Source organism: Eretmochelys imbricata, chromosome 21 (genome assembly GCF_965152235.1).
Source record: "Eretmochelys imbricata isolate rEreImb1 chromosome 21, rEreImb1.hap1, whole genome shotgun sequence".
Classification (NCBI taxonomy): domain Eukaryota; kingdom Metazoa; phylum Chordata; order Testudines; family Cheloniidae; genus Eretmochelys; species Eretmochelys imbricata.
In genome coordinates, this window is record NC_135592.1 from 6,576,612 (window position 1) to 6,595,656 (window position 19,045).

Sequence of the window (19,045 nt, forward strand, 5' to 3'; positions counted from 1 at the left end):
AATAACTGAAATAAAAAAATTCATTGGGTGGGGTGGAGGTACATGATCATGCCTTTGTGGAATAAATGAATTTCGGCGAGGAAAGGGAAGTCACACAAAGGACTTCTTGAATGAAAAAGTCATTAAACAACAATCGATGCCTATTACATAGACCTTTTCATCAGTAGCTCTCAAAGCACTTTACAAAGATGGTCAGTGTCATTATCCCCTTTTTACAGATGGTGAAACTGAGGCACAGGGCAGGGAAGTGGCTTGTCCAAGAGCACTCAGCAGGCCAGTGGCAAGTCAGGAAAAAGAATGCAGGAGTCCTGAGTCTGTCCCATGCACTATCCCCTAGGCTACAGCAAGGGAGCAACAGAGGTGAGATTAGATCTCATGAGTCTTGGACCCCCCATTGCTCTACCTATAGCCTACACTGCCTTTCAGAGATGGAACTAGAACCCAGGAGTCCTGGCTCTCTGCCTGCAAAGTGTATTCTGCACCACGCATAGTGCTGGTTAAATGTCCTTAATGTAATCCTGTGTAGGGGCAGGTCTTTTACTAAAAAAAAAAAAAGAAAAAAGAAAAAAAAGGCATTGATCCAACAGTAGAGAGAGAGAGGGAGAAGTAGCTTTACAAAAATCCCAGCATTCAGAGTAACAGCCGTGTTAGTCTGTATTCGCAAAAAGAAAAGGAGTACTTGTGGCACCTTAGAGACCAACCAATTTATCTGAGCATAAGCTTTCGTGAGCTACAGCTCACTTCATCGGATGCATGCTGTGGAAACTGCAGAAGACATTATATACACAGAGACCATGAAACAATACCTCCTCCCACCCCACTCTCCTGCTGGTAATAGCTTATCTAAAGTGATCACTCTCCTTACAATGACAGGTTTCAGAGTAACAGCCGTGTTAGTCTGTATTCGCAAAAAGAAAAGGAGTCCTTGTGGCACCTTAGAGACTAACCAATTTATTTGAGCATGAGCTTTCGTGAGCTACAGCTCACTTCATCAGATGCATACCGTGGAAACTGCAGCAGACTTTATATATACTCCTTTTCTTTTCACTTTAGATAAGCTATTACCAGCAGGACAGTGGGGTGGGAGGAGGTATTGTTTCATATTCTCTGTGTATATATAAAGTCTGCTGCAGTTTCCACGGTATGCATCTGATGAAGTGAGCTGTAGCTCACGAAAGCTCATGCTCAAATAAATTGGTTAGTCTCTAAGGTGCCACAAGGACTCCTTTTCTCCTTACAATGTGTATGATAATCAAGGTGGGCCATTTCCAGCACAAATTCAGGTTTTCTCACCCTCCGTGCCCCCCCCCCCCCCCAAACTCACTCTCCTGCTGGTAATAGCCCATCCAAAGTGACCACTCTCCCTACAATGTGCATGATAATCAAGGTGGGCCATTTCCAGCACAAATCCAGGTTTTCTCACCCCTCCCCCCCATACACACACAAACTCACTCTCCTGCTGCGTGTCCCTTTAAGAATAGACAGTGGTCCCGCTTCTCCTCCCTACAGACTACACTTCCCACCAGCCCCTGCGCCCGCAGACTCCCCTCTCTGTCTCACTTTTCTCCGCGGTGCCTGATGGGTAATGCAGTTTTCTGGTGGGGCGGAGCTAGTGCAGCCACCTGACCGTCTCACATGACAGCAGCTGGCAAAGGGGCTGGTGGCTGCTGAAGGAGGAGCAGCTTCTGCTCTGTCCCGCTAGGCGGAAGCAGGGTTAGGTCTTTACCTCCATCAGCCCTAGTAGTAAGCAGAGGAAGCAACCATTGCGGAGTGTAGGAAGACTTTCCCCCCAGCCTGTGTGATGAGTGTGGCAGGACTCAGCTGTCCCTCCAGTGTAAGTGCATGAAGATTGAAAGGCTAGGAAACGTTCTGGGTTTGGCTGTTGATTTATTTTACGTTATTCTTCTTCATCCTGTGGATAATTCTTCTTTGGGACTAGTTATTTTTTAACTTGCTTTCACTGCAAGCCAACCAGAGGGGTGTACGTCTGCAAGAGGGAGCAGAAGTTATTAAGAAGCTAATTCTGTCTCTCTGAGCGGTACAGAGAAGGCCATGTCTGCAGGAGGAAGCAGAAAGTTATGCACTGTAGCTAGGTAATGGTATGCCTTTCTCTCTAAGTGAAGGGCATTCTGTATAAAACACTGTATCTCCAGGGAAGAGCAGAAAGTTATACAGAAACTAGACCACTCTGTCTGCGTGCGTTGTGCAGAGCAGATCATATCTGTGAGAGGGGAAATAAGTATTTACAAACTTTGGCTAGCACATGTGTGTCCACTTCTGTGAGAGTTTTCCACAAGAGAAAGTGGTTTTGGCTCCCTCACCCCCTTGAGTTACATGTGCTCAGATTAGACTAAAGATGCTTGAATAATAAAGAGAGTGTGGTTGTGTTTAGTTGGTATAAAAATGGGGCACAATGACCATATGTTTAAAGTTCTGATCATTGGAGATGCTACAGTTGGGAAGACGTCACTGGTGCAGCGATATGCCAACGACAGCTTCAACAAGCACTACAAATCCACCGTGGGAGGTGAGTGATCATCAAAAGGTAGCTGCATGCAGCGATCTATTTGTAAGGGGGAAATCAGCAAAACTTTCAAATACTGCTCCACTCTGTTCTAAACTATATGTTCAGTGTCTCTAAATGTGGAATATTTTCCCAGCTGGGGATGTGTATTTCCCTCTCCTCTTGATATATTTTTCTGTGGATTGCGTTGTCATTTGCTAAATTATAATGTTTGTGCACTGCTTTGAAGGTTGGAAGCACTGTGCCACTGTGAAGTATTATTAAGCTTATTACAACATGCTGGTTTGTAGTTAGAAATCCTTTGTGAGACTTTTCTTTCCTTGCTAGGGCTTCCATTATCTTCCCATCAGTAGTGTCTTACTGGGGCAAATTCTGCAGTATATATGCTGGCAAAACTCCTGTTGATATCAGGGAGAGTTTGACCTGAGTAAGAGCTGCAGGATTTGATTCCCGGAAAGATAGTAGTGGGCAACAGCTATCAGAAAGGAGAATACCTCCGACATCTTTTACCATTGCATGTTTGTCAGCAAGGATTTTTGTCAACAGGGCGAGCTGTCTCCTTCATGAGAAGGCCAAGAGTTTGTAATGGACTGGTCTAATGAAGGATTGAAGTGTGGAAGGAATTACTGTTGTCACAAAGGGGGAAATTAGGATGGTTGTACTTAGCACTTACTATATGAGTGGACCACTGTGGCATAGTGTTGTTGTTGTGCCATTAAATAGCTGTTGTGTTCCATGTTCCACCCCAGAAGTGCCAGCGTTTCAGTGCTGGTTGAAGAGATCACTGTATCTACTTCGTGGTCTAAATTTTCAAAAGAGATTTTGGGTGCAAAGAGACCAGATTTTTAGAGGGTGGATGCCTGGGACTTCCTGAAAATTAGGTCCTTTTATACTGGGCTCCCAGAATCACTAGTCACTCTTGAAACGTGTTTGTAAAGTGCTCTGGGGTCATTTTAAGATGAAAAGTGTTGTAGAAATATACTGTATTATTCTTATTTATTGAGGGTCCTTTGCTCACAGACAGAGATGTGAACATTGTTTCTCCTATACCCTCCAGCAGTAAAAACCTGAAGTAACTCAACAAAAGGAGCACTTTTCAGCCTACAAGTATAATATTTTGCATTTCCTTCAGCATCATACAACTGAGGACCTCCTGTTGCTTTACACCTGTTATTTAATTAGGCCCCTGTTGACAGATGGGCTAGTAATTTTTCTGATCTTACAGAAAAGGATCTTGGCAGCCTGACTCTAGCCACTTGAGCAAGAACACATCCCGATGAGGTCTAACTCTGAGGCCTCTACTCATTACAAACTGCCCAATGAACCTGAAGCCAGCTTCTCTTTAAGGTCCTCTCTATTCTGGGAGCACCGGCTACGGTTGGTGGTTGGGTATGGGAACTGCTTTGGAATACGTTTTCCAAGGCGCCTTTAATCACTGTGGGCTTGTTGCCCGTGGTGGAAAGGAATATTGTTTAAATGGCCGTCCTAGCAGCATGGCTGCTACAAACAAACCTGCTAGCAAATGTATGTTACAACTTCTTAACACTGCTAGGCAACAGTTTTGAGGTCCTATCTCCACTGTAGAATCAGCTGTGCTGGAGGACCCAGTGATGACACCTTAGGCCTGGTCTACACTGGGGGTGGAGGGCGGGAATCGATCTAAGATACGCAACTTCAGCTACGAGAATAGCTTAGCTGAAGTCGACATATCTTAGATCGACTTAGAATCACTTACTTCGCGTCCTCGCGGCGCGGGATCGATGGCGGCCGCTCCCCCGTCGACTCCGCTTCCGCCTCTCGCCCTGGTGGAGTTCTGGAGTTGACGGCAGAGCGATTGGGGATCGATGTATTGCACTACACTAGACACGATAAATCGATCCCTGATAGATACCCAATGCGGCGGGTAGTGTAGACGTGGCCTTAGTTCAGTGACATGGTTAATGCTTGGCCTTGGCCTTGTTTCCCTAGTTTATAACATAGTTGAAGCCACTCTAGCAGAAACTAAATTTCTGTGTGCAATGAAACCATGCTAGTTATGGCCAGGTTGGAAGACTGGTGTCAAGAATGGTATCCATACTTTGAACACATTTTAGCAACCTGGGATACACAGATAGCTCCCATGTAAACAGGATCGCAATAGACTTTCATCCTGAATTCCTCAGAGGAGAGATTTTGGGTGAGCACAAGGTTAGCACGATTGGAGAACACAGTTAAGAGTGTTTGACACTTCAAAGGCTAAGTGGATCCTTGAATTTTTAGTGATGGTACCATGTGTTAATTAACTCAGTTGTGAAGTGTGATGTAGATGCAACCCAAATATTTGTTCCATGATGCAAATGTCTGAGTCCTGTTTATGCTAGAATTTAAGGCTGTGTTATGTAACATTGTTAAATCACTACTAAACATTTAAGTATAGACTTACGCTAAAATGGAACTGTGTGTTAATTGTCTTGGGGACAAGCGCATCATAACAGAGACTCGCAACACAGTTGACTTTTTTTGCATACAGGACCTTAATAGCGTGTGGAAGCAATCCTGTGTTTGAAAACATCGTCCAGCACACCTCTAAACCCTCACATAGCAGGGTTGAATAACGGGCCAAGTGCAGGAGGCACTAAGGCTGCATCCAAACGGTGTCCGAGTGGGACAGAATAATGGAGGCCAGTGTCGGTGCTTTTCCTCTTTTTCAAAGCACACGCTTACTTTAATCTCTCTGCTGGAGAATTCAAGATGAAGAACTCGGTCAGAGGTTCTTAAACTGGGGGCCTGCACCCCACTAAGGCCATGATGTACAAAGTGCCTGGATTTGGTCTTGTAAAACGGGCACTTACATACAGCTTTGATCATTTGCAACAGCGGGGGGATGCATTTTCTCTCTGTGTCCTCAGTCGTTAGAAAATGAATCCCTAGCTTCAGAAAGTTTCAGAACCGCTGAACTAGATATTAGCTCAACTGGACAACCTTCCTTTGGATTGCAGCCTATCCGATTTGTGTCAGTCCTGAGAAATGTAGGTCAGGTGTGTGTATTTATGCTCACTGGGCACTTGTTGGGATTGGTTTGGTTTGGAGTGGGGAGGTTGTGTGTGAAAGGAAAAACTGTGCCCCAAATAACAAAAAACACCTCTGAATTGTTTCAGGCAGCACTAAATGGAGACGAGTAAAAACAAAACAAAAAATTGGCTAATTTTGTACATTCTTGGGCATTTATGAAGAACCAGCAAGAGCTTCTGACAGACGGCCGTGCTTATTTTTAATGCATTGATACATTTTGCTTTATTAAAAGAGTATTAAACTTAGCTGTTTGCCATTTTCTTCAGTTTTGATCTAGGATCAATAATTTTTTAAAAAGGCAAGATTAGCAAGGCTGACCTTTCATTTCAAACTATCCTCATTGTGTATATTGGCCCCTAATCAAAATGAACTGATTAGTTCTGCCTGCCATTGAAACTGTGTATCAAGGGCACAAAGTGTGCAATCCAAATACACATGACTGAAATGAAAAGTAAATCCAGATGATTGGGGGAGGGGAGATCTCCTGTAAAGCTCTCTGTGTAATAAGATTACCTGTATCCTTTTTTTTTTTTTAGTTTACATTGTTATTTCTCAAGATCAGGTGCTGGAGAGGGCTTATTCTTCAGAACTCTGCCTGCGAATTTAATTTTCCTTTGATATTGATATTATTTATTATTTTCTCTACTGTAGCACCAAAGTACCCCAGCCGTGGCCCAGGACCCCGTTGTGCTAGGCGCTGTACAAACAGAACAAAAAGGCTCTCTCTGCCCCAAAAGAGCTTACAGTCTTAAGCCATGGTGCTTGCCCAGCATTGCTAGTTGAGCATGAGACGTGCAAGTGGGGTTTTGAGTCCCATTCTGCAAATCAAAAGCTTTGGGTGGGATTTTCACAAATGTTAGTGGTGGCCCGAATAATGATCCTGTTGAAGTCAGTGCTGGCTTTGGCAGGAGCAGAGTTAGTCCAACAGCGAGCTAATCCCACCTTGTTTGCCTCTTTCCTAAAGGACAGCATGGCTGCATTCTGTGCCACAGTCTGGGGCATATCTTGCACCAGATCAGCCCCAGCAGTGCTAGCAAGTGGGAGTGCTATAGTACTGGAGGCCCGGGGGTCTCTACCATTGTGGTGGTGTGTTGTAATAAGCTTAATAACCCTGCTCAAAGTGGCTGTGAACAACATGGCAGTGAAAATCCGAGTGCTTTTTCTCTGCTAGTGCTCCTGCTGCAGCCAGTGCTGGTGGAGCTGCAATGGCAGGAACTTCCCACAAAATGCTGATGTAGACAAAGCTATAGCCAGCGTGATACACCGACAGCAGAGGGAGCAGGACGGACATGGGGTTGGCTGTGCCCAGGGAAAGAATAAATGAAAGCAGGGTGTAGAAGGAGAAAAGTCAAGTGTGGCATTCATGTTACGGTCCACTACCAATTGCCATTGCTAGTAAAGCATCCATCAGTTGTAAAGCAAGATGCCTGTAACCACTGATACAAGTGGGTGGGGGAAACGCACAAAGGTTTTACATAATCCCTAATCAGATTTCCTCTCTCTTTGGGGCCTTGCAGTGGATTTTGCTCTGAAGGTGGTGCAGTGGTCAGAGTCCGAGACTGTGCGACTTCAGCTATGGGACATTGCAGGTGAGCTCAGACAAGCCGCTGGAGTCAGTCGAGACAGAGTTTCCAAGTGTCCAACTTGTTTGACTTTGTTTTTCTTCTTCAGCAAAAGACCCTTAAAAAACCCAATAACTTTATTTTGGGCTGGCAAAAACAAAGATTCTGTTTTGTGGTGTACGGTTTTGTTTTTTGTTTTTTCCAACGGTGATTAAATGTTGAATCATGTGGCTAGTCTAGAGAAAACACATCAGCGTGGATTGATAAATTCCACAGCACTCTTTCCACTGTTTTAAAGGAACTCAGACTGAATGGGGAGAGAGGGAAGGTGATGTGTATCAGGATGGAGCGTTTTATCTCTCTAGTCCCCTGTCTGAATACAGCATGGGCTGGTTGCCATGAGTAGAGTGCTGATTCTCCGTTCCCTCAGGGCTAAATCAGGAGTAACTCCCACTGCTATGAGAGAAAATATGGGCCCTGAAAGTTACCATCTGATGGCTGTTTGGTGGCCTGTGTGAAAAAAGTAGTGGTTTCCTAGAGAATAAGAGTCCATATTAGAGATGGGGAGGCCAGCAATCAAGTGCTCATGGAAACAGGATTCTCCTACAGGCCCTGGAGGTGGTTGGTCTGGGTTGGGGTGAGGCGCATTGTTTGAGAGACAGTGGGATGGAGAAAACTTTCATCGCAACTGCATCTGCCACTGTAGAGAAGCAGAAGAACTCAGCTTCCAGCACTATCCAAGTTTAGCGTCAAAAAAGAAAGGAGACAGAGCAGTGTCGTGGGGGGGTGCAGGCAGGGTACGGGGTTGGAGCATGGGACTGGGTGACTGAGTGAAACTCCTAGCTGTGGCTTTATCCTGTTTCAGTATTTCCGTGTGTGTGCGCGTCACAGGCATCAATCTAATCGTTAAAAAAGGAGAAGTTGTGCCAATCGCATCAGCATGCAGATGTCAGCTAAAAACCCAAGAAGCCATTTATGGTTTGTGGGACTAATGGCTACTGCATTGTTGTTTAACCCCCAGCAATGTGCTCAGGGCTGTACAAGACGCTCAGATACTGCCAGTCCCTGCCCTGCTGTGCTTACAGTCTAAAAAGCACACAGGGAAGGTAGCAGTTGAGAGGTAGGTAGAGAGTGTATTGTTGCTAACCCCTTGCCAGCATAAGAGCCTGTAAGTGCTACCAAATCTTCAGTGCTGTGTTGTGGCAACACAATCATCATCCACCCCGTGGTATATAATGGTTTGCCTGTGTCGATTTGACCAAGTCCCATTTCAGTTGTGTTAGTGAAGCATGTAACAGGAGTGGTTCATAGTTTGGTCAAGGTGGGGCACTGCTTAAACACAGATTGTGGCTACCTAGACGGCTTATACCAATGCAGCTGTGCTGCTGTCAACTCTCTAGCAGAGCCGCTCTAAGCTGATGGGAGAGCTCTCTCGTCAACTTAATTAATCCACCCCTAACGAGCGGCAGGAGCTACGGTCAGCAGGAGAAGCTCTCCTGCTGACGTAGCACGGTCCGCACCGGCACTTAAGTCGGTGTAAGTTATGTTGCTCGGGGGAACGGCTTATTCACACCCTTGAGCGTCACAAATTCTATCGATGTAAGTGGTACTGTAGACATACCTACAGTCGTTTTGGTAGCATAGCAAGGCCCTAAGTGCTTGTTCACCCGGTGGTTAAACCTGTACCGCACCAGCTGCGTAGTTAGCAGGGTCCTAGCAGTTCCTTTAACTAACATGGATAGGTTATTTTCTGAGAACAGTGCTCATAACATTACAAGATGTATACAGCACGTAGCCTATAGCACTGTTGTGCTTGCACACGCTTCGGAAAAAATCCCTGTGACTAGAACCCTCCGAACAGCTGTGTTTAGACCAAGTATTGCTGCTGTTAGCCAGGCTTCACCGTGGATGAGGTAAAGCTGCAGGTGGGAAATGAGGTGAGCTTAAATGGCCACGAAAATGACCGTGAGAGGAAAGTGGTTGGAAAACAGAGGCTTGGGAGACGTGTGACTTGAGCACATTGGTGGTGGGGGAGGAACTTCTAAGCTCTAATATCAGCTATGCTGCTGAACTGCGTGGGCAAGACACTGGTCTCCGTACCTCAGTTTCCTCATCTCTAAAATGGGGATAGTGATACTTCCTTCTTCAGAGGGGTACTTGGAGGCACAGTGTGAGGTGGCTGGCCCTAGCTGGCTGCAACTGGGGCAAATCCTCAGCATGGACCAATCCAAAAAGGCGATCTTTAAAAAAAATCTTTCCCCTCTTCTCTCCCTCTCCGCCCATGCAGGGCAGGAACGCTTCACATCCATGACCCGGCTGTACTACAGAGAGGCATCGGCCTGCGTTATAATGTTTGATGTCACTAACTTCAGCTCGTTTGGCAACAGCTGGAGGTGGAAGCAGGATTTGGACAGCAAGCTCACACTGCCAGATGGAAGCCCGGTGCCCTGCTTGCTGCTGGCTAATAAGGTGAGCAAGTCTAGATGGACCTCGGGTGTATGCGTGTTTGAGGAAAGGGGGTTTAAATTGAAGTGAGGAAGATGGCCTTCTCCACTAGACTTCACCAGAGCTGTTACATATCTTGTGGTCTCGCTAATCCCTTCCTTGGTCGTTCACCTTTATCTGGCAAGGATCTTGTGATTAAAATGCTGAGCCAGGGCAGTGCTGCTCCTTACCTGGTACCATTTTTACTTAGCTTGTAAAGTTTTGAGGAAGGTGGATCAGTTCAGGAGACCTGGTCGTTCCTTGGCTGGGCAGACATTCGGACAGTATTGGCTTCTATGGTATGTCTGTACTGCCCAGGAAGGTGTGATTATAACACGGGCATTTAACCTATCTAGCGCAGGTAACAGTAGTAGTGAAGATGCAGCGGCATGGGCTAGCCAGGGTTCCCAGCTGCCTTGTACTCTGGCTGGTTGCCCATGCTAACGCCCATCCACTGCATCTCCACTATTATTGTTATCAGTGCAAGCTAAATTAAAGCTAGTATGGGTATACCTGCTTGCACTACAACCACCCCTTCGCTTGCAGTGTAGACGTACCTCTAGATTGAAAGTGGCATTTTTTTTTCCCCTTCCCCTCTGAGATAATTGATCCCAGGAACAATCTGGGTACAGGGAAGAGTGAAGAGCAAGTGGGGCACAGCTGGGAGTTTCTTCAAATTCCTCCCAAACCACTTGTGTTTAAGTAGGTGTTAGATAAGCTTGTGAGGTGGAAATCATCCAAACAGAAAGTCCTGCAGGAACTTTTTCTTCCCAATGTGTGTGTGCAGGATCAGCCTCTGCATAGCTAGATTTCCTCCCTCTGGTCTGATTTGTGACTGGTTCCCCTGTTAGCATTTGTCACTTCCACTTTGTTTACAACTTTGAGTTATTTCTTCTAGCCTGGGCTAAACATTGGAGAATGTGTTCGAGGAGACAGTCCTGCATTGACAGGAAGGATAGATTGAATAGGATTTCCCCCCCCCCCCGCCCTTGGGGTTTATACTGCCATCCATCACCACAGTATCTGAGCACCTTCCACACCTGGTTTCCATGATTCTCCTTGTGGAATTGGTGAGTCAGCAAAATGGTTCATTGAAGATCCGTCGGAAGAGATGGATTGTTATGTCCTTTTGTGAGCAGATTTTCAGATCATACCCATGCTGGGGGCTTGGACTGTTTGCAAAACCATCTTGAAAAGCACTCTGAAACCAGTTCAGGCTAACACTTAAAGATGGGTGGGCTGTCCATTGTGGATGGAGCCATACCATGTTTAGACTGGGCTCTAGCCTCACTGGCTGCTTAGGCTACAATGTGATTTATAAACTGAGCTTAAAAAGGGTCTCATTGGCCAAGTTCTGTGTTGAAACAGAATCAGTCGGACTTAATACAACTCTTTGAGGTTGGTTAGTCAATGTCAGAGCGAGCCTTATATAGACAGAGCTTTGGCCGATGCCTAATATTCTGAGTTGCTTCCTCATCCTCCGTTGGAGTGTGGTTTGCTGTGTGCTGTCGGATGGCTACTGTGTCTTGCCCCACGGGCAGCACCAGTTTAGATTGCCAGGTATCACTTTCAGAACCGGCAGCAGAGAGTTCTCTCATGAGGGCTCCGTGTCTGGAATCTGCTCCTTCTGCTGCATAATCAGAGCCAGAGCGTGGCGGCTTTCAGAGGGTTGCAAAGCTTTTCTGTCCACACAGATCTTTAATTTGCACCAGGTTAGGATGAATACGTATGGCAGGGCAGGGAAAGGGTTAGTATTCTAATGAGGTCACCTATATGGGTGATCTGAGACTTCCCTTGCTGAGAGAGATGCCATCTGTGTATTGCTGCTCAGTGTCAAGTTTCATTGTTCAAATCGCTTGCTGCTGCTTTTTTGTTTAATGATTTATTTCTCTTGTATTTAAAAAACCCCAATCTTCTGTGGCTACAGGGGTGTCCCTTCTTTGTGCTGATATCAGCTCTGTGGCCCCTTCAAGGTCCAGATTGGTGAAGCTTGTCTAGTTTGAGTGATAAGGTCTATAATTCAAGGTGAGCTAAGAGCTGATTATCAAAGGCATGACAAAGGGGACAGCATGTTATACAGTCATTCTCCTTCTCATTGGGGAGAACACCTCCTCCTGGTAGCAGAGTTTAAAGAACGCAGGCTCTGTCTACACTAAGGAAATCCGCACCAGTGCAACTAAATGAGTGTAACTGTGCCAGTGCAAACCCCTAATGGAGATGCACTGCACCTTACTTCTCTATGACAGGTTTCAGAGCAGCAGCCGGGTTAGTCTGTCTCCGCAAAACGAACAGGAGGACGTGTGGCACCTTGGAGACTGACCAATTTATTTGAGCATGAGCTTTCGTGAGCTACAGCTCGCTTCATCGGATGCGTCCACTTCTCTATGTTAGCATCAGTGTAACTGCATGAGTGTAGTTAGGTTGATGTGAATTTTCTTGATGTAGACAGAGCATTTCCTAGCCTGGATGAGTGAGAACATTTCTCTTCCCCACTGCTTGCTGTCTCACTCTGGACAGATCTCCAGCACATGCATGCTTGTGCCAGATTACTCTCAAACCAGATAAACATATTGGCTGTTACATTATCCCACTAGGAACCCCTATCTGATCATGCTCTCAAAGATGGAAAGGGTTGGCACTCCATGCTATCTTTTGCTTAAAATAAATAAATAAAACGACTCCTTTTAAAGTGACCGACTCTTTTTTTTTTTTTTTTTTTTACAGTGCGACCTTTCCCCGTGGGCAGTGACCAGGGAAGAGATTGATCGGTTCAGCAAAGAGAACGGTTTTTCTGGCTGGACTGAAACATCTGTCAAGGAAAACAAGAATATTAATGAGTCTATGCGGTAGGTATGATGGCTTCTCGGAGTGCCTCTAAAGCAGGGATACTCAGATTGAGGCTCAGAAGCCGCAAGTGGCTCTTTAATGTGTCTCCTGCGGCTCCTTGCAGCACATGATATTAAAACACCATGTGATTTAATTATTAGCTAATCAAAGTTATTATCCAATCAGGATGTTTTTACTATGTTGTTAACCAATTGTAGTTGATAACCTAATACTTGGTTAGTCATTTTGCTCTGAGAATTATATAAAAACAGTAAATGAAACCATGAATTCACACTACTGTTGCTCTTTGGGGTAATGTCGATTGCTAATTTGGCTCCTGAACCACTGAGGTCTGAGAATCACTGCTCTAAAGGGTTAACCTCCTAAGGAACTGAGCACACTGTTGGCATTTATCATATAGCAGTAATAACGTGTAAGTTAGTCTAAAGGGAAACTGCTGCTGGAAAGGTCAGAAGTTATCGTGCCCATGTTTAAGCTGTGACAGGCATTGGGAAATACAGGGTTTAACAAAATACAGTAGATATTTTTCATCTGCCGTCTCTATTGGGAGAATGGGAGCGGGGTGTAAGAGACTGGAGATCTGTTTGAAACACAGTTATCCGTCAGTGGAGTTATCCCAGCAGAGAACTTGGCCCTTTTACTTTTCCTAGGGCTTATGAAAAGGTGTTGGATTCTCATTCCTGGACACCAAAGCTCTCTGCTCTCATAATGGCTATGGCAGGAAAATGCAGACTTCCCCATCGAAGCCTGCGGCTGTGCCTTGATCCGGAACAGGGGGGGCTCACCTCCAGAGGTGGGGAGGGTACTTCAGTCTCCGTGATTTGTTCAGTCACTGGCCTCTCTACTGATGCTGCCAGCATATGAACCAGCTAGTGTCCCTGATGGTGGTTTGTGCTGGGGACACTTGTCCCCAGGAAATTGGATTGAGAGCTGTAATTTGTATTACCTAGTATTGTCCCTTTAAGTCTACAGCAGCCAGCTCTGGCCCATAGGAATGGTGGCTATATCTAGTTATGGACCAGACTGTAGGGGTGTAGTCTCTTGCTGCTTGTTACATCATGTATGTTGTTTCCTAGAGTCCTTATTGAAAAGATGATGTCGTCATCCATGGGTGATGGAGACCTCTCTGTTTCTGGCCACGGAGATTATATTAACATAAAAGATGCTTCCCAACCTGGCTGGGGATGCTGTTAGCTATGCTCACTTCTCCGTCTGCATCAGAGCAAAAGGGAATGTCTTTTTCACTGGTACTGGCTTTATTAAGTGGTGAAGAATTGTCTCCTGTTCAGCACACACTGGCTCTCAGTAAAGCGTTGCAGTCAACGACTGTGGGAGAATTCCTCTTTATTCCAGCACGGTAGCCACCTAAAGCTCTCTGCTGCTCCTATCGTTTGCTTTGTGTCTCCTGATTCCTGACATGGCGTTACAGTAACTCCTCATTATTCCACACTCTAGATCTGTGTATGACTAATTTATCTGTTGTGGAAATGCCCAGGACTCTGTCAGCTGTGGCAATCATGCTTTGGTTGAAAGAGGACGCTCTCGGGTCGCCAAAATACCTACTGGGGTGTTGCCTGATCTGCAAAATGGATTGGTGTGAATTTGAGAGATTCTGTAGCACAGCTTTCATGTGTGTACATTGACTGCAGTGCTTAGTTTGTCCCTGCCTTCTGCTCTGTCTCAAGAATTGCCTCATTGCCTTTTGCCAGTTATCCCTTTTTGTCCCTCTACCCCATACATATAACTCTTCTGATGCCACTTTATTAGGGCATCCGACGGTGAATGAGAAAAAGGTTGTAAACCCCCTTGTGTTGTAGAACAACGGTACTCTTTGCTTTTATAGCACCTTCCATTCTGCCATCTCCAGTAGCTTCACAAATGCTGATGAATTACTTCCTTGTAACCATTCTGCCGTGGTGAGTAAAGCCTTTGGTGGTAGTCATGGTACGGTTCACTGAAAGCCCAACTGCTGCTTTTAGCGATCCAAGGAAAAGCAAAGAAAGGGACTTAACTGGTCAGAAGGAAATAATGGAGAAAACTCCTATTTGCCCTTTTGATGCCTGTTGTTCTCCCTGCATATTCTACATGTGATCATGGCTGCTGACTGACTTTGGGGCAAAACATTCAGATGGTTTCATAAAAGCACATATTTGACAGTTTCCAATAAAGGAGTTAATATGGATCTCGGCCCAGTAAAGCAGTGGTTACATGAATTGAGGTGGTTCAGTTTTTAATCCTAACTTAAAATAAAATGAATCCTCTGAAACAGGGGTGGCATTTTTCTGTGGCGGATTCAATAAGGAGGCTGTTTGGAGGAAGGATATTAAAGGGCTACTGTCAAATAAGAGAATGATCTGAACAGAGGACAGTGAGCCAGGAACATATGGGATCCATTGCTTGCTATGGGAGTGATCTCTTCTGTGGCCTTTAGTAAACCACTTCACCCTTCGTTTTTTATATATATATATATATATATATATATATATACATATATATAAATAAATGGGACTAATTACCCTGATACCACAAAGAGCTGAAGATTAATGAATGCTTGTAATGTACTTTGGACTTAAAATGTTCTATATAAATGATGAGTAATAAGGAATTTAGGCCCAACATTTTGTTAAAGGATAAAATCCATAGGAGAATAGGACACAAGCAAAATTCAAGGATTTTAAATATTAAATTAATTAATTAATTAAATTCAAGCATTTAAATATTCCATCACTGTGCAGTCAGGATTCACAGTAAACCCAAACTGTGCAGAAGGTATGAGAGAACTGGAAAGAGGAACTAACCAGCAATGAAGTGGAACTGACCAGTCTAATTTTATTGTCTAAACAAAGTATAATACAAAAAGTAAAAAGCCTAAAATATAAATAAATTGGATTTTAAAAATCCTATTTCTATTTTTAGAAGCCTAAAGATTAAATAGGAAAAGTAAAAGGTCTTGTTTTTAAAAGGGTTGATCTTGACAGCGTTCCTCATGATGTTGATGATAATACCTAGCACTCTGCATCCATAGATCTCAAAGTGCTTTACTAGGGAGATCACTATTAATATTCCCATTTCACAGATGGGGAAACTGACGCACAGGGAAGGAAGTGACTTGCCTATGATAGCACAGTAAGCTAGTAGCAGAGTCAGGAATTGAACCCAGCTCTCCTGAGTTAAGTCCAGTGCCCTACCCAGTAGGCAATATTGCCTGGAGGAATAGATTTAATCACACGTGGTGATGCGCTTTAACCTGATATTCAGCAGCAGCTCTACAGTGCCTGGGTCTCTTAATTTTGCATAGGTCACTGCCTCTCAAAAATAAGCAAAAAGCTTGAAATCCTTAAAGGTTTCTCATATGCAAGACATAAAGATCTGCCCAAGAGCCATGGAATGCTGGTATGTGCACAGATTTGGGTTTTTTTTTTTGTTTTCACATATAATTCACTGCTTGTTAACTGCTCAATAGGCGCAATAGAAAAAATGAGTGTCAAAAATCAACCCAAAAAGAAAAGGAGTACTTGTGGCACCTTAGAGACTAACCAATTTATTTGAGCATGAGCTTTCGTGAGCTACAGCTCACTTCATCAGATGCATGCATCTGATGAAGTGAGCTGTAGCTCACGAAAGCTCATGCTCAAATAAATTGGTTAGTCTCTAAGGTGCCACAAGTACTCCTTTTCTTTTTGCGAATACAGACTAACACGGCTGTTACTCTGAAACCTGTCAAAAATCAACCCAGTGCAGCAAAGAATGGTCTTTGTTTGTTTTCCTGTTTGGCTGAGTTTTTAAACAGCTCTCAATCTGACTGTGCAAATTTGTGTTTTCAGAGCTGTGTCTCTGACACACAAGGCACTTAAAACAAAAAAGCAAGCTTGTTGTTAACCTTTGTTTAGTTCTTCTGCAAGACAAACTCTGGTTCAAAGTCCCCATCTAAACTCAGGTTTTGCTATGTTAGGCAACCAGTCTTAATGTTTTGTGAAACTGTTTCTGCTCATGTGATTGTCTTGTCTTGTCCATTGTGGTTGGGAGACTTAAGCTTAAAAGTTTGATGGGTGTTTTAATGTGAGACCAAGGTTTCTAAAAAATGATTAACAAAGTTATGCCCCATCTATGCAGGTTTGTATAGCCGTTCTAGGAGAAACATGGTAGGAAACTGTTTTTAAGCAGAGACTGTGGATTTTCATCTTATTGGTGTTTATTATGACTTTGTACTCTTTTTTTGCATGATTCTGTGCCAATTGACCTCTTTTCCCCTCCCTCCCCCCCCCCCCCCCCCCCCGGTTATTGCTTCATTTCAGAGATCTTTGGTCTGTACCCATGGGACTCAGATTGTTAGATTTAGTTACACATTTTTAAATTGTGAAACTTGGATTACTACAAATCTACCAATAACTAGAAAATTTTACTGCAGTAAAACTTCCAGGTGATGAATACAGTTCAAAGAGCCAGTCAACCATATAAAAACTCTTGAGTTCTTTTTATTGTTTTTTGTTTAAACTATTTGCTGTTATGCATAGTCTTGCATGGACTTTTTTTATAGACAAGATTCCGATTAGTGTTTCTTAAGTTACAGTATTACTTTGTTTATATGAAAAGGAAAAAGCTGGTGATTTCTTCTGTAACCATCAGTAACCAAGGCAGTTTTGAAACGAATTTGTAATAAACATTCTGACATTTTTACTCTTGCTTGTTTAGTAGTTATTGGTTTCCTGTCTAAACAGTCCTAAGTCAGATAAGTTCACAAGTCCAAAACAAAAATATTTCACTAACAACTGTATCTGTAAAGAGAATTGTGTGTATGAACATTGAACTGTTCCCTCTCTGCCCCAAAATTAAGGTTTCTGTCCTACAATGCCAGCAACACAAATGGGTCCGTTTCACGTAAATACACTGCTGTTATGAGATTGTGTTAAGGGTTCTATTTGTTAACTTTTGTTGACGCTTAGGAATCCAGAGATTTAAACTTTTGTGTACCACTCTGAGCCTACCTATGCTACATCATGTACAGCGGCACTGCTGTAGTGCTTCTGGTGAAGATGCTCTTAGCTGACGAGAGAGCTCTCCCATCTGCTTTATAACTCCTGCCTCTGCGAGAGGCCCGTAGCTATGCTGGCAGGAGACGCTGTCCCACTAACATAGCACTGTCTACACCGGCGCTTAGGAGGATGGCTTATTCACACCTGTGAGTGATGTTATACTGAAGTAATTTGTTATGTAAACATAGTCTGAGTCTTTCAAGCTCTGCTGTTTCCAAGCAGTCTGCAGCTTCACCTATAGTTTTCTTATGTACTGCATGGGTACACTGTGATGATCATAGCTTGTGTCGCTTCAGCTTTGTTTATATTGGGAAACTGCTGTATTTAGGGGAGCAAAAGAAGATGGAGATGAGTTGGCAGGTGTACCCACAGGTCAGGAGTAAAGGCAGCATTTTTCATCCCTGTTCACATTTGAGGCCCAAAGCCATTTTATCCTTGGCCAATAGTGCCTGATTTCAGATCACATTACTATTCTTTTGAACAGAGCAGTATTTGCAGCTGTTGAATTTCACCATGTGTTTTGGATTCAAATGAGCCAAGCACCTGCAGCCCAGCTTCCTGCATTTTGCCTAATTTCTATCTGCTGTCAAGGTTGTGCTTACTCCCTACTAAAGCTGAGCTAGCTTAGGAAAATATTACACACCACTGGTGCAACGATGAAATCCAAACCAGCCACAATTCATCTACTTGCAGCTTTCCACATGGAAAATTTTATACACGGAGGCCTTGATTCCACATGAGACAATGGATACAAATCAGCAATGTGATGTACTGATATAAACTTCTCTTGCTCAGTGTTGCACCATAGCTATTGACCATATTTCATAAGACCATCCAGCAGACGTTTTGTGTTAGAGTATCATTTGAGGGGGTGGAGGGAGATGAAGATGTAAAAGGACGCTGTCAACTTAAAAAGTTGCACGACTCTAATGATAATGAAAAAATTACCCCTATGAGTTTGCGTGCTTGTATTTCAGTGATTTAATTATGAAATGTTCTATTTACAAATAGGGGCATGGAGTTTTTTATAGATTCTGTTTGGCTGGCAAGTGGTAAGCTGGATTTTTGCACTTCTGGTGTCATCAGAAACAAAGGTTCTTCCAGTCAGTGTAGGTGCTGATTGCTTGATATTGTAGCACGTGCGTGCCTCCCGCCCATTGAAGTATTTATTCTCATACAACCCTTCTCAGATAGGGATGTACAATTACTGGCATTCTAAATGCGGAGAGCCTAAGTGACTTGTCAAAAGTCACACAAGGAGTCTGGTATAGCAAGGAAATGAACCTGCATCTGTTGAATCCTAGGCAATTACCCCAACTACTAGATAATCCTTCTGCTCAGGAGGAGACATAATAGGAAATGGGTGCAACAGCAGGTATGTAAGATAGGCAAGGCCTAACACCATGTGTGCTGTTGTTGGAAAGGTGGGAAGAAATCAGGGCTGTAGCAGAGGTGTGAGGGATCAGTTAACGGGAGCCAAAGAGTGAGTTACAGGTGAGTTAGCAGGAACTCAGTTATGCTCCTGTCTAATCTTTACATTAGGG

At 44.0% G+C, this 19,045-nt stretch overlaps 1 protein-coding gene across 2 annotated transcripts; it reads left to right on the forward strand.

The window, feature by feature from the left end:
- The first annotated feature begins 1,691 nt into the window (after window positions 1-1,691).
- On the forward strand, window positions 1,692-16,016 carry RAB29 (RAB29, member RAS oncogene family). 2 transcript variants are annotated; one of them, XM_077839389.1, is made up of 6 exons: window positions 1,700-1,834; window positions 2,432-2,527; window positions 7,093-7,164; window positions 9,425-9,606; window positions 12,346-12,467; window positions 13,545-16,016. In XM_077839389.1, the coding sequence occupies exons 4-6, from the start codon at window positions 9,445-9,447 to the stop codon at window positions 13,660-13,662; spliced, it is 402 nt and encodes a 133-aa protein (XP_077695515.1). In that variant the 5' UTR covers window positions 1,700-1,834; window positions 2,432-2,527; window positions 7,093-7,164; window positions 9,425-9,444; the 3' UTR covers window positions 13,663-16,016. The 2 variants fall into 2 exon arrangements, with proteins under 2 accessions (XP_077695514.1, XP_077695515.1); XM_077839388.1 differs by having other exon boundaries at window positions 1,692-2,527.
- Window positions 16,017-19,045: the final 3,029 nt, after the last annotated feature.